The following is a 15151-nucleotide window of genomic DNA, read 5'->3' as shown; positions in this document are numbered from 1 at the left end:
TCTGAATTGCTCTCCTTTCGCATCAAGTCCTTCCCCGACATACCGAGTGCTCTTTTTTTTGGATTTGTGACCCAGATGATCTTGAAGCCCGGTTCTTAAAACTTCATTTCCCCAAATGATCTAGTCGTATACGTGAGTTGGTCACTTTTCAGTCTGCAAACATTTCTGCTTTTCATTGTTTTGGGCGTGTGGCGTAGATCAATGTGGCTCTAAGACCAGAAGAGAACACCTGACTCTGTTAAACTCCTCTGTTAAGTGAAAAGTCTAACTACAGGTTAAAGTCTGAGTACTTATCAAGACTGGGGAAGAGGGAAGAGGATTGTGGAGTTGATGTGCAATTATTTTATGTTAATTTTTTTGTTTTTTTTTAAGCGGAACCAGTCGTTCGAGAGGGGCTGAAGCATATTAGTAAAGAATGTGTGTTCATCCACTGCCAAGTAGGAGAAAGGCTGCGAGGGCCGGAACCGAATGTGTGAGTGCGTGTGTGGAGCAGCCTAGGGGGCCAGGTGCTAAGACACACAGTGCCCCAGAGCTGTGTTGGGGAACGGAATTGTCCTGGAGCTATGAGTGGGGCGACTGGCCGTGGGTCCTTGCCCAGGCTGCGCAGGGGCGACCTGGCGGCAAAGATGCTGGGTCGCTGCGTGGGCCCTAGCAGGTTGGGACGGGAAGTTCGTCGGCCTTGGGGGAGGAGATGGGGTGCAGGGACGTCTCGAGGCTTTGGAGCGAGGCGTTGGGCGAGGTCCTCGGTGTGGGAGACGCGGTGTGTGAGTGCCGAAAGGCGGCAGCGACCATTGGGGAGGAGACAGTCTTCGGAGGTTGCCGGAGCGAGCGAGGCTTTGGGAACTCCTGGGGCTGCAGGCTTTATTGAGGCTGCAAGGGACCGCAGGGTCGTGTGGGTGAACGGGACTTTGGGCGAGCCCGAGGTGGTGGGACCCACAGGGTCTGTGTGGGTGACTGGATCTGGGGAGGAGCCAAGTGATAAGAGTCCCCGAGGTTGTGAGAGAAAAGGTCGTCCAGGAGCTCTGGGACATGGGAGCATTCTGGAACTGTGGTTGAAGGTGCAGGCTATGAGAGCAGCTTCAGGATGTGGGGATGGAAGCAGAGTGGAGCTCTGTCCTGTGCCTTCAGGAGAGGGGCCAGTAGAAAGAGGTGTTCCTGGCCGGGCTTCCTGGGTAGAGACAAGCCGAGGTGGTGTCACAGGACCCTGGGTAAAGGGACAGGCGAGGGGAATTCCCCGGGCCTCAGAACTGCCCAGAACCATGGGGTTAAGGGCAGTCTGTGGGCAGGGACAGACTGGGAGTGTGCTGCCTCCCCTGAGCTTTTCTGGGGCTGTGGAGAAGATAGGCTCTGCATGTGCCCTAGGTCCTTGGCAAAGAGGACAGACTGGGGGTGTGCCTGGGACCATGAGGTTGCCTGAAGCTGTGGGAGTGCCCAGAGCTGTCAAGGTTGAGGTGGGTTGTGGGGAGCCTCCAGGTCTGTGGGGCAGAGGACAGCTAGTTCCTGGGGCTCTGGCACAAGATACAGCCTGTGGGGATACCCCAGGCTTATGGGGGAGGGTACAGACTGGGGGAGTCCCTAATGTCATGGTGGTGCCCAGAGCTGAGGAGGAGGAAACTACCCCTGTGTGTGCCCCAGGCATGTGGCAGAGGAGACAAGAGGTGGATGATATAAGCTCTGAGGGTATTCCTACCCTATGGGGCACAGGACACCCTGTAGGAGTACCTTGTGCCACTGAAGAAGAAACTAGATATGTGGGTGACCCAGGATTAAGAGAAAGGGGACAAGCTATGTGGGTAGAGACAGGTTCTGGCAGTGACCCAGGGATATTGGGAGCTGCACAGACTGCAGAGCTGTCTGGTTCCAGGGAGCAGGAGACAGGTTCTCAGGGTGCCAGGGATCTGTGGGGTATAGAACATCCTGTGGGAGTACCCAGGGCTTTGGGGAAGGAGACAGGCTGTGCAAGCATCCCAGCATTGTGGGAAATAGGGCAGCTTTCTAGGGTGTCCCAGGCTGTAGTGGTCCCAGGAACTTTGGAAGAAGAGAGCAGCTATGGTGGCGTTCCAGGCCTGTGGGAGAGGCAGCAGCCTCTGGGAATGCCTCTGACTGAGGCAGTGCCAGAGCTTAATGTCAGGGAGACACATACTGGGAATGTCCTGAACCTGTGGAAAAGGAGGAGCACAATGGAAGGGCAAGAGGACCTGGTACCGGAAGCTTTAGGGACAGATCAAGAAACCAGCTCTGGAGCTGTATCGTGTCTGTGTGGGAGTAGGCAGGCAGTGGGGGTATCTGAGATAGTGGATGTGCCTCAGGCAGCTGGTGTGCCCAAGCACAGGTATGCCCCAGCAGGGGTACCCATAGCTCGGGAAGTGCCCGGGCCTGGAAAGGTACCTGCCAGAGTGCCTGCTGCAGTGTGGGCATCTGGCCCTGTGTGTCAGGAAGATAGTGCTAGAGATGTCATGAACCCATGGGAAACAGCTTGTACTGCTGGAATGCCTGTAGCTTCAGGGGGCCCCATGTCTCCTGAGGAGCTGTGGTCTGTGGGAGAGGATAATGGTTCTGGGGCTTTTCCGGGTTCTTGGGGAAGAAGACAGGCTGTTGAGATTCCCATGGCTCCTGAGGTACCTGGTTCTCTGGAGGTACAGACTGGTTCTGGGGGTTCTTCAGGCTTCTTGGGAAGGAGACAAACTGTAGGAATGCCTGTGATTATGGGAGTATCCCCAGCTAGTAGAGGGTCTTTGACTCCCAGGGCAACTAAGCCTATGCGAGAGGAAGCTGGAAGTGTCTCTGGCTTATGCAAGGAGAGACAGACAGTGAGAGGACCTGCAGATACCAAGGGTTCCACAAGGATGCCCACTTCTGCCAGGATGCCTGAGCCCATGGAGGGGAAGACTGGCTCTGGGTGCATCTCAGGCTTGTCAGGGGTCAGGCAGGCTGCAGGGATATATAGGGCTATGGGATTCCCTGAGCCCTTGGGAGAGGAGAGACACTCCGAGGGTCTCTTGGGCTTATCAGGGAGGGGACAGGCTGCTGGAGTGCCTGTGACTGCTAGAGTGTCCATGGCCATGGGAATTCCCACAACTTCTGGGCCCCCGATGGAGCCAGATAGTAGTTCTGGCAATGACTCCAACATATGGGGAAGGAGACGAGTCACTGAGGTGCCCACTGCTGCCAGTATTCCTGGATCTGTGGAGGAGGAGATGGGTTCTGAAGGTGTCTCGGGCCTGTGGCAAAGGAGAACCAGTGGAACAGTCCCTGAGGCTGTGAGGGTGCCTGTGCCTCTGGGAATGCTTGCAGCTATAGGAGTTCCCACAGCTGGGCGTGTGCCTGCTGCTGTGTGGGTGACTGGGTCCTCAGGGGAAGAAGCAGGTGTAGATGTCTCGGGCCTGACAGTAGTGAAGAGGCAGTCCACAGAGGGAGCGGGGCCCTTAGGGGAGGAGTCAGGAGGTACAGGTATCCTGGGACTGTCAGGGACATGCCAGGCTGTCGGGGTGTCTCACACTTGTGGGGGTCATGCCAGGTTATGGAGCTGTCCAAGGTCTGTGGGTGAAGAAACAGCCTGTGAGAATGCTCCTGGAGTGTCTAGGACAAGATTGGCTTTGGTGGTTCCCCCAGTTTCAAGGCAGGAGATGGGTCTCAGCCATTTCAGAGATCCCCCAGAGCATAGAGGGAGGAGACAGGTTGGAGAAGGGTCTGGAATCAGGGTGAGGGGGAATGATTTGAGAGACAGTTATGTGGGGGAGGACAGACTGTGGGGGGGATTCCAGTAGTATGTATAAGGGAACAAGTTGGGGCTCTATGGGAGGGAACAGATTGCGGGGAGGTTTGTCCTGGGTTATGGATGCAGGCACAGGCCATAGCAGTGCCAGAACAGGGGGAAAGATAACTTGATGGAGATGTCTCAGAATATGTAGGGTGACAAATTGGGAGGTTTCTTGGAACAATGGGGAATGGGCTGATTGCTAGGAGAGGAGTGTCCCAGGACTTTGTATAGGGGAACAATTTAGTGGGGGTGTCCCTGAACTTTATGTGTTTGTATGTGTGTGTATGTGTGATCACTCAAGGTATCCTGGAACTCTGGGACCACATAGTTTTTTCTTGGTGGAGAATGGACTGTCAGGCCTTTGGCATAAAGAAGCATCCAGGGGAAAAGTACTTATCATATAAAAGTTGTGAGTGCTCTGGCCCCAATTCTGCAGTGCATTCTGTGGCTTTAGTCCCTGACCCTTGGTGATGTGAAGACCGTTTCATTGCTTCACTCATGTACCCCTCCCATCTGCTTCTTGAATCATGCCTCTGTAGCCTTAGAAATAAGGAATCTTGGATAGCTGTCTTTATGTTTCTAGAGGTGTTATCTGTCTTTGGGCAAATGTAGTGTGTAAACCTTGAATTTATTCAACGGCTTAAGTAGGAATTTTTTTTTCTCTAACCCTTAATTTTCCAATTGATTTACCATAAGAGTCTTTGAGAGAACTATTTCCTAGTATATTTAAAACTAGTCTGTTCTCAAAAAATCTACTCAAGAAATGTTGAGTTAAATTGTCTACTATGCTCAGAGAACTGTGTTGTGGGAAATAGAACAGACAGGGCCCTTAACCTCAAGGAACCTTGTCTAGCTGGCAAGATGAGACATTTACCTGTGAAATAAGTAAATAACAGTATGAAACAACACTGTGTGACAGGCACCTGAGTGGCAGAGCTATTAAAGTATACAGAGGCCTTCAGGATAGGCAACAATAATGATAAGGACATAGATCCTTTCAGCTTACTAAATGCTTTAGTGTCTACGTCCTCATGAAGATTTAGAAGGGCCACTCAGCTAATTAATGGCAGATCCTGGTTTAAATTTTAGGAATTCTGATTCCCCCAGGTTTACCTAAGAGTCATTCAAAGTTATGTTTATTTGGATTATTTGGAAGAGTGAAGCACATTGCTTTCTGACTCATGGTTAGAATTAGTATAGAATATATACCCATAAAACCACCCTGCCTCAAAATGTTAGTTTATCTTAGCAGAGCTCTGTTTTGGGAATAGTGTCTTACTGGAGACCATTAAGATTTGAAGTTTGGAATGAAAAGGGCTGAAGAGATTGTCATTAAAATAGTAAGTGTTCCCCTGTTCTTTTGAAAATGAGAATTTCAAAAGTGTGTTTGCTTTTATAAATGAAAGAAACTGTCTCTAAGCAATCATTTTTTGCATGATGTTGGTATGAGTTACTTTTAAAATATTGTTAAATGAGCATGACATGTATGTTTATCTGTTTTATTGTTTGAATACTGTTGGTCTGAAATTAGCTCTGTTTCATTTTAGGAATGGTTTTTAGGGAAGACTTGCCTGATGACTAGGCCATTGCTATTGTTCTTCACTATCTAACATAATGGGACCAGGCCATCCAGCTCCTACCAGTGTTCATCTAATGTCCAGAACCCAACTAGATGGAACAAGTCACCTCAGGAAATTTCAGACCCAGGTAATTTTATTTATTTTGTTTTTCTTCAGATGTTTATTATATTTCAAAGATCAAGAAAGGGCAATGAATACTCTGAACCACCTTCTAGATTTAACAGTTGTTAACAATTTGTCCTGTTTTTCTACCTGTCTCCCTAAAATTTTTGTAGAATCATACAAAAGTAAGTTGCAGACATTATAAATGCCTTACTTTTAAATACTTGTGCATGCTTTCTCCTAAAAATAAACTCTTATATTTTCTCATAATACCATTGTCACACCAAATAAAATAGACAGAAAATAATACCCTAATATTTATCTAATAGCCAGTCATTGTTCACCTTTCTTCAGTCATTTATTCTTTGATCCATCCTTCTAGACATCCATCCATCAAACCCATTTTATTTTATTTATTTATTTTTAAATATTTATTCTTAAGTTTTAGGTGGACACAATATCTTTATTTTACATTTATGTAGTGCTGAGGATTGAACCCAGTGCCTCTTGCATGCTAGGCAAGCACTCTACCACTGAGCCACAATCCCGCCCCCTCTGCCACCTTCTTAATNCCCCCCCCCCCCATTTTATTTTTTGACACATTTGAAAGTTATGCAAATGTTGAGTACTCATAACTACTTGTGCATGCATATTGTCCTCTAGAATTCACTCTTTGTTTGCCAGTTTTTTCTTTTGATATAAATTTTACATCAGAAATGTATGCATCTTATCACATTTCCTGAGTTTTGACAAACACATCCACGTTTGTAACTTTTGCTTCTGTGCAAATAGAGATTTCAGTTACCCTAGAAAACTCTCATATGTCCCATTTCCATTTCTATTCTCCAGAGGATACCATTATTTTGATTTTTTTTCCTATTGTAGATTAGTTTTGCATGTTCTGGAACTTCATATAATTGTGAACACACAGTATGTACTCTTGTATAAGGTTTCTTTCACTAGGTGCGTTAGTCAGCTTTTTATTTCTGTGACCAAAATATCAGAAAACAATGATTTAGAGGAGGAAAAGTTAAAATTGGGCTCATGGTTTTAGAGGCTCAGTCCAAGATTGGCTGAACCCATTGTTCTAGGCCTGAAGTGATGGAGAACATCTGGCAAAAGGGCATAACAGAGGGAAGCTGTTCAGCTTGTGGCAGCCAGGAGGCAAAGAGAGAGACTGTGCGAGGTACCAAGGACATGATATAATCCCTGTGGGCATGCCCCCAGTGGCCTGTTCCTCTAGCCATACCCCATCTTTCTAGTTACCACCCAGTAGTCTTCTCAAATTATTAATCCCTTGATGAGGTTACAATTCTCATCATTCCCTAAATGCCCCATCTCTGAACCATTCTGCATTGAGATCATGCTGTCAGAACATGAGCTTTTCAGGGGTTATTTTCAGAATCCCAAACATAACAACTAGGTGTGAATTTTTTGAGATTCTTCTATGCTCTTGTATGTATCAGTATTTCATTTTTGTAACCTTCTTGCTGATTCCATAGTATAAGTGTACCAGAGCTTATTTATCCCTTCTCAATTGATGGATACCTGGGCTATTTCAGTTTGGGATTATATATAAAGCTGCTATGAGCATTCTTGTACAGATCTTTTTATGAATATATTTCTATTTCTCTTGGGTAAACAACCTAAAAGTGAAATTGCTGGGTCCTGGGGTAGGTATTTAGTTTTACAACTAATCATTGAATCTTTTTACAAATTGATAGTACCATTTTACCTTCCTTCTGACAATGTATGAGAAATCTAGTTGCTATAAGTTTAGTTATTTCATGGCATGTAGTAATATCTTATTTTGGTTTACAAATACGTTTTAAAAACTTTTTTGACATAATTTCAGATTGACAGAAGAATTGCAGGAATAATACACAATTCCAGGATACTCTTCTTTAGGTTCTCCAAATATTAACATTTTACTACATATCCCTTCCCTCTTTCACTCTTTTCAAATACACATATTATTTTCTAAACTATTTAATTAAGAGTATGTTGTAGATATATTGCCTTTTTTTAAATCCCTAAGTACTTGTCTTTCCTATAAACGAGGAATGCTCTTATATAATCGTAATTACCAAAATCTCCAAATTACAATTCAAATGATACCATTTTGTAATTTACTGATCTTATTGAGATTTTTGTAAGCTGTCCTTGTGTTATAGTTAAAGCATCATCCTGGGGTTTCATAAATTGACTTCCAGACCACTCATGTGCCTTTATTGAAGCACATCGGTGGCGACTGACTGGGAACATAAAGTCTGTTCCTGTGGTCACCCCCTAACGTTGTAAGAGCACCCCTTTTAAGCCTGAAAACCACAAAAGGGATATTTGGGGGTCCAGCCAATGCAAGCAAGCCAAGTTATGGAAATGGGAGATTGCAGTCAGGCGCGGGAAGCTTAACCAATCACAATTAGCCCAGTCACCCCAGTTACAGAAACACAGCCCCATTACTCTAGTTACAGAAACAATGCCACTTTAGGTAGTTCCGGGTTCTTAAGGGTTTCTATAGCAAAAAGGAAAAGGACAACTTGCCCCAGTCATGACCTTTCTATTTGGCATGGTTGTTTTATAAAATGGAGTTACTAAACAAAATGGAGTCACTTTGGCTTGACTATCACACTAGTAATGTTTAGAGCAGCAGAAAATCCAAGATGATGAATTGTATTCATTTGTTCTATCTCTTTAGTTTCCTTTAATCTGAATGATTTTTGAATCTTTATTTTTGTATTTCATGACTTTGACATTTTTGAAGACTACTGGCTAATTATTTGAGGATTTTCTCTCGATTTGGGTTTGTCTGATGTCTTCTCATAACTATCTTCTAGATTATGCACCTGGGGCAGGAAAATCACCAAAGTAAAGCTAAGTACTTATCAGTGTATGGTATCAGAAAGTACATGCTGTGTAGATTTAGACCATTGTTGGCAGTGTTGGCTTTATTAAAGTGATATCTGCCAAGTTTTTCCATTATAAAGCTACTCTTTTACGTTTTGTAACTAAGAGTGTCTGTCTGCCTTTGAGATTATGTTAATATCTTTTTATTTCCCAGACATTTACTTACTAGTTTAAGCATTCATTGATGATTCTTTGTTGAGACAGTTTTTTTTTTTATTACAGTAGTTGGCAATGGTGATTTCCAATGTTATCCTTTCCTCTACATTTATCAGTTGAATTGCTACTATAATGAAGAGCTTTCCCTTCTCTTCCTATTTATTTATTTCAGTGTAGACTCTTAGTTACTTCATTGAGTTGATAATCTTTTACTGCCATTAATTTGATGTACAAATATTTAATTTGATATTGATGTGTCTTTGTATCTGCTGTCTGTCATGAGAACTCATGAGTTCACACAGGTATCTTCTGATCCCAGTCTAGCACTGCATAGTTGTAACTCCCTTGTTTTACAAAATCTGGCCCTCTTTATCCACATATACTTATTTAATTGCTTAATTCTAGCGTGTATAAAAAGTGATTTCAGAATTGTAGTACATGCCTGAAGAAAAGAAGCCTACCAATTGAGTTTAATATTTATTTAGAGTGCTTTGGTCTTTAGCCTAAGGGTGTATAGTCCAAATGCTGTGTTCAAAAGTTAATTGGGTTACCTTTTTTCCACTCTCACTTTTTAGTGTAGTTTTTATTTGAAATTCAATCTGGTTCATTGGTTTCTTTGAATATTCATTTTTAGGGCTTTCCTTCTATCCTTACAGATTTTGTGTGTTTCCTTTTTTCCTCCCTTCCTCCATTCATTTCTTCCTTTTTACCTATCTCTATTATAATGTGAAGTAGGAACATGGTTGCAAATATACCTGTATAAAAAGATATCTTCAGAAGTGTTATCCTCTGTGTATTTCTTTGCATTCAATTCCCATGCTCTCCTTGTAGATATCTAATTTTATCAGTCTCTAATTTTTCTTTCCTGTATTTCTTTGCACACAAATAATCAGATGTATATATATTTCTCATGTTGCCTTCTTTTTTACATATATCTGCAATGTATATAGATATTCTTTTTTTTTTTTAAGGGAGAGAGAGAAAGAAGAATGAGAATTTCAATATTTATTTTTCAGTTTTTGTCGGATACAACATCTTTGTTTGTATGTGGTGCTGAGGATCGAAGCCGGGCAGCATGCATGCCAGGCGAGCGCGCTACCGCTTGAGCCACATCCCCAGCCCCAGATATTCTTTTTGTACTTTGTTGCTTTCTCTAAATGATATATCCAAAAAATTTCTCCACATCAGTTCATAGAGATCTTTCTCATTTTTTTACATTCTCATAGTAACTCCATTGTATGGCTATACCAGGGTTTATTCAGTTACTTTCTTACATTGGCATTTAGATTGGTTCAAATAATTTGCATTTACAAACAATACAGCAATGAGCAAGTCTGTGCATAGGTATTTTGGGGGTTGTTTTTGCAGGGTAAGTTCCTAGAAGTGAGACTGCTGGTTGGTGAATGAATACTGCCAAATTCCCGCCTTACAGGGTGTGCCAGTTTGTCATCAGTCAGCACTCTATGATGGGTTCTGTTCCAGCAACCTCACCAAAGCATCTAATATTATGCTTTTTAATTTTTGTTTATCTTTTGGGAGATAAACTGTATTTTAGTGTACTTTTAATTTGTATTTTTATGAGGTTTAAATGTTCATCTAGTTAAGGGCTGTATTTATATCTTTTTTGGCTGTTGTTCAGTAAATTGTTGTTTTTTCCATTTTCTATTGAGTTTTGATCATTTCGTCTCTCTCTTTTTTTTGCAGTGCTAGGGGTTGAACCCAGGGGTGCTTTGTCACTGAGCTATATCTCCAGTCCTTTTATATTTTTTATTTTGAGACAGAGTCTCTCTAAGTTGTTCAGACTGATCTTGAACTTGTGATTCTCCTACCTCAACCTCCCTAATATACACCACTGTACCAGGTGTGTCACCTTGATTTTTTAAAGATTTATTTATATAGAGGGAGTCCTTTGTATTAGCAAATATTTTTCTTTTAGCTTTTCAGTGCCTTTGGCTTTATGATTTTTAAAAAATATTTATATTTTAGTTTTTTAGGTGGACAAAATATCTTTATTTATGTGGTGCTGAGGATTGAACCCAGTGCCTTGTGCATGCTAGGCGAATGCTCTACCACTGAGCCACAACCCCAGCCCTTGACTGTATAATTTTTTTTTTTTTAAACAGGCAGAAGTTTCAAATAATCTTTTTGTTGTTTTAATGTAGTCAAATTTATTGTTCTTTTTTTCTGTTGAATATAGATTTTGAGTCATAGTAAAAAAGACTTTCCATATACCTATATTAGAAAGGAATTCACCTGTGGTTTTTTTGTTTGTTTGTTTGTTTTTTCCCTAATACTTATATCAAATTCCTAAGATATTTTGGTATTTTTACTTTTAGAGGAAAAGCTTTCCCCAAGTAAGGCCGTAGGTCTCAACAGTTGTTCATGTTGGGAACAGTGTTGCATGCCTGTAATCCCAGCAGCTCTGGAGGCTGAGGCAGGAGGATCTTGAATTCAAAACCAGCCTCAGCAACTTAGCGAGGTGCTAAGTAACTCAGCAAGACCCTGTCTCTAAATAAAATGTGAAAAAGAGCTGGGGATGTGGCTCAGTGGTTAATTGCTCCTGGGTTCAATAACTGGTACCAAAAAAAGAAATAAGAAATTAAAAGGAAAAAAAAAAAAAAAACTGTGTTCTCCCCCTACCTTCACCCTGTATGTGTCACTTCTAATAAAATTGTCTTCATAAGTATAGTACTTAAAAAATATATTGTTCATCAATCTATGCTCCTTTCAGATGGTTCTTTTTTGGTTATCTAGTGAGATTTTTCACTTTTTCCCAAAAAATACTTTCTGAAGTTTTATCACAGTGGGTTATTTTAAACTGACTGTTCACACATATGGTTATATAAACACAACTCCAAGATAAAAGGCATTCCAAGACAGAAGTCAATTGGATTCAGAAGCATAGATTCTCCTACTTTCCTATTGTGTTTGACAGGTCCTGTGGGGAGCTGCTCTGAATGACCATTTCCAGTCCTGAAGCTCGAGGCTCTGACCAATCACTACATTTTGTGGTGATTTGTGTGTGGTCCCAGCTCTGATAGCAAGGCGGGTCTTCAAGTGTAGGGGTCTTCAAGTGTAGGCGTCACCTCGGGGGTTGAGCTACACTCACTATTCCTTTGTGATCCTACCCCTTGCCCTATTTGAATGGCTTCTTCCCCATAAAATGGCTTCTTCCCAATAAAAGGGTTCAGCATTGCTCCTCTCTCTCTCTTTCCACAGACCCCTAAGGTCAGAGGAGCTGTCACAGGACCCAAAGAAAAAGGCATTTCTCTGTCTCTGATTATTTCATTCAGCCCAGTTCACCTGGAGTGAACCTGAGTGTTTAGTTTTGGAACATGACAAGGTCCATTTAAATAACTTTCAAAATTTAAAGCAATAAAATTATTTATTTCCTTTGACCTGGTAAACTTAGATCAAATCATTTATCCTAAGAAAATAATTTAAAAGAAGAAAAAACTAAATATATGGAGATGTTAATTGTTAATGTTTCTACTAGTGGAAAAATGGGAACAATCTAAGTTTAATAGTGACATTATAGTTAGGCCAAGTAAGAAAAGTCCATTGTTTGGCTTTTTGAAAATGTAATGAGAGAAAATTTAAAACTATAGGAATATGAAAACATACATAACAAAACTTGTATTGTGATGAAAACTGACAAAAACTTCAGTCTCTATTAGACTTGGTAAGTGGACTTTTTAAAGCAAGATTTACTTAGGTGCAGGGTGAAGGATGTGTATAACCACAGGGTGAAAGATCTTCAGGAAGGCCTGCAGAAACACCATCACATTACGTACCCAGGGTAGTATGTTTGGGGCAGTTTTTAGGAAGGTTGTAGTGGATTATATTGGTCACTTGCTGGACCTTGACATTTTGAAACAGGACAAATAATCCTTAGCTGGGAGTTGAGGAATTTACTGGTTACTGCTGCAAGCTCTCTGGAGAGATTTTAGAGGAGGATTTCGGTATGATGTTAGTAAGTGGAAAGATAAAACCATGGGACTGAATGATGTAGGATAGAACCACAGCCATGTGTTGAACTAAAGGTGTATGAGAGCAGCTGATTGTGTAAGTACAATGGAAAAATGTCTTTTCACACAAATAATCTTGTGGGTGAAATATTAGAAGCTTGATTATATACATATATCAACTAAGCAATATGTTATTTTTCTAACATGTGCTTAATTTTGTTTACTTTTTAAAGAACCAGCTGCAGTTTAATAGAAATGTTCCTCCACATTCAAGCAACTTGGCAGTCCAGTATTCTTGCCCACATGCAATTAGAATTGAAAAACTGAAGCACTCGTACAATGAAACATATTGTGGTAAAGATTCAGATTTTAGAGTTGGTCCTGACCTGAGCAGTTCTGTTTCATTTTCCGTCATATCAGAAGAGAGACTTAGCTATGCTGTCCACCTAGCCAAAAGAGATATGAAGCGAAGACAATTTGAAGAACACGTAAAAGAACATCATCTCAAAAGTCAACCCCAAAGCTCTCAGAAATGTGGACATACTAAGTATAAAATATCTGATCATAAGGTGGAGAGGAAGGATGCAAAGGATCAAGAAGTCTGTCGGTGCAGCCACCAGCCATCCAAAGTAGGGATTTCCAGCTCAGGTGCCAAGGTGTATGTGTACACATCTCATCCAGGACATTCAGATCTTACCCTGCTAAATTCACCACCCACCCGTGATCCAGGCCTTCAACTACAGTCCAGGATAGCTGACCACAAAAACGTATGTGAACAGAAAAGCCTGTTCGAAGTTCAGCGACTTCAGAAAGAATTGAGCAATTGTATCCATAGAATTGAAGAGGTAACTAAAAAAGGTGAGAAAAATTAGATCCTTCTCTTTGATAAAATCCCATGAGTATGGGATAGTTAAGATGCATTCATCTGGGCTCCCTATGCCCTCTACCAAGTTCTACCACCTCCTGTCTTTTGGTTGGTTCCCTAGAGCATAAGCCTTCATAAGTTTGACTGGTGTCTTCTTTCTCTGAAGAGTTTACCCTGCCTATTCCTTCACTATAAACACTATAACTCAGACCTCAGCCAAAAGCTAGAGTTTCTGCTGTCTAGTTCTGAGGTCTTTAGGCACCAAAGTACAAATTATCCTATAATATTTTTCTTCTGGCAAAATTTTAAAAATTTTATGCTTATTGTAGATAAAACCAGTTCCTGCTTGGGTGATGTTATGATGAGTACACACCAGTGAAAAGGGAAGTCATAGATACCTGTACAAAATATCTTACCACAGGGTGGAAAAGAAGGAATATAGTGATCATATACTTATTTTTTGCAATTGTCTGGCAATCTCAGTATCCTTGCATTTCCCTAGGGAGTAGAGGATTGGTTTCCTATGGAAAATTTTGGGTTACTATTGTTATCAAAGTAGAGACTCAAGCCTAACTTTTAGACCACAAGGAGAAAGGAGTTGAGTATTGAAAGGAACATTGTGCTAGGATGGTACATAGTCTAGAATTATATTTTGCATTTTAAATTTAACTGCTGTATGCATATGTGTACATATGCATACTATATAAAGAATTTAAGATATTTTAGAAAATAGTTGTTGATTTAAATAAGATAAAACTCCATACCTGAGGATATTGTGGCATAAGAAAAATAAGGAAAGGAAAAAGATTTACTAGGAGAGAGTTAAAAAGTTATTTCTGAGTTTAGTAGGAGCCAGCTACAGAGTGTACTGCAATCAGTTATAGAATTTACAGCTTAAAACAGAAAAAACAATTATGTAAAATTGTGTAACAACTTCCACATTTTGTGGCCAAAAAGAAGCTTCCCCTGTGGAGTATGTTGTGTAATATCATGAGGAATTCAAAATTCCAACAGAAACCCTCTAGCTGTGTCTTGTTATAATATTTCCCTAGTTTTAGTCTGTGGCATGACCATATACCTTAGGCAGAAGTCATGCAAGGTAACAAAGCCGTGAGGCCCTCTGTTTTAGTGATCTGGCCTAATACAGGGGGACCTGTAGAATGGAGTTTTTCAACATTGTGGGGAAAAACTGGATTAATTTATCTTATTTAAAATTTCAGTCTATCATGAACCAATACTTTGTAAACTATAATAAAAATGTCACAACTATGGTAATTGCTTTAAAGACTTGTAAATGCATATTTTCAACTGCTGCACTTACCTTGTTGTGGACTAATAATAGTTTGCAATGGCTCCTAGTTGCAGACCACTCTTTCAGTAGGCCTGAAGTGCCCATTTGTGCTTCCCAAATGCTGCTCTGTAGACTGGTTGCATCCCCAGCCCTCATCTGCAAGGTGAGCAGTTAAAAACCCTACCTTAGGGCTGGGGATATGGCTCAGTTGGTAGAGTCCTTGCCTTGCATGCATAGGCCCTGGGTTTAATCCCCAGCACCATAAAAACAAAAACAAAATAAAAAAAAAAAACCCTGCCTTAGCCAGTTACTATTTATATTCTTATTATATGAATATAGTTCTTTCTCCCCACTGTGCAACATAAAAAAGAGAAATAATTTGGCTTATAGGCTCCTAAGAAACTCTGTCTATAAGTATAACTCCGGACTTCCAAAGTTTTACATTCTTCCAAGTAGCCTTACTCTTTTCCTTGTTTGATTTTCTTTTTCTTTCTTTCTTTTTTTTTTTTTTTTTTTTTTTTT

The 15151-nt window shown here is 41.3% G+C and overlaps 2 protein-coding genes across 11 annotated transcripts in view; both read left to right on the top strand.

Annotated features, from left to right (window-relative positions):
• The window catches only part of Kiaa0753 (KIAA0753 ortholog), an 80848-nt gene that overhangs the window by 8640 nt on the left and 57057 nt on the right, over window positions 1-15151 (top strand). For 6 of the 10 annotated variants that reach the window (XR_001505753.2, XR_007345691.1, XM_048798385.1 and 3 more), the window contains exons 2-3: window positions 5308-5467; window positions 12707-13331. Coding sequence is in view for 8 of the 10 variants with exons in the window: in XM_048798385.1 (XP_048654342.1) it covers window positions 5375-5467; window positions 12707-13331 (718 nt within the window). In the remaining 2 variants the exon portion in view is untranslated. Of the gene's footprint in view, window positions 133-372; window positions 473-523; window positions 656-4732; window positions 5101-5307; window positions 5468-9965; window positions 10367-12706; window positions 13332-15151 lie in introns of those variants that run through there. The other 4 variants (XM_048798384.1, XM_048798386.1, XM_015505944.2 and 1 more) reach the window with 4 other exon arrangements.
• On the top strand, window positions 564-3768 carry LOC125615142 (fibril-forming collagen alpha chain). The gene has a single exon (XM_048798392.1). It carries the CDS (start codon window positions 564-566, stop codon window positions 3765-3767), a length of 3204 nt encoding a protein of 1067 aa, XP_048654349.1. The 3' UTR covers window position 3768.

The sequence above is a fragment of the Marmota marmota genome, unplaced genomic scaffold (assembly GCF_001458135.2).
Source record: "Marmota marmota marmota unplaced genomic scaffold, marMar, whole genome shotgun sequence".
Classification (NCBI taxonomy): domain Eukaryota; kingdom Metazoa; phylum Chordata; class Mammalia; order Rodentia; family Sciuridae; genus Marmota; species Marmota marmota.
Note: the sequence above shows the minus strand (reverse complement) of the source record. Positions and strands in the feature narration are given on the sequence as shown.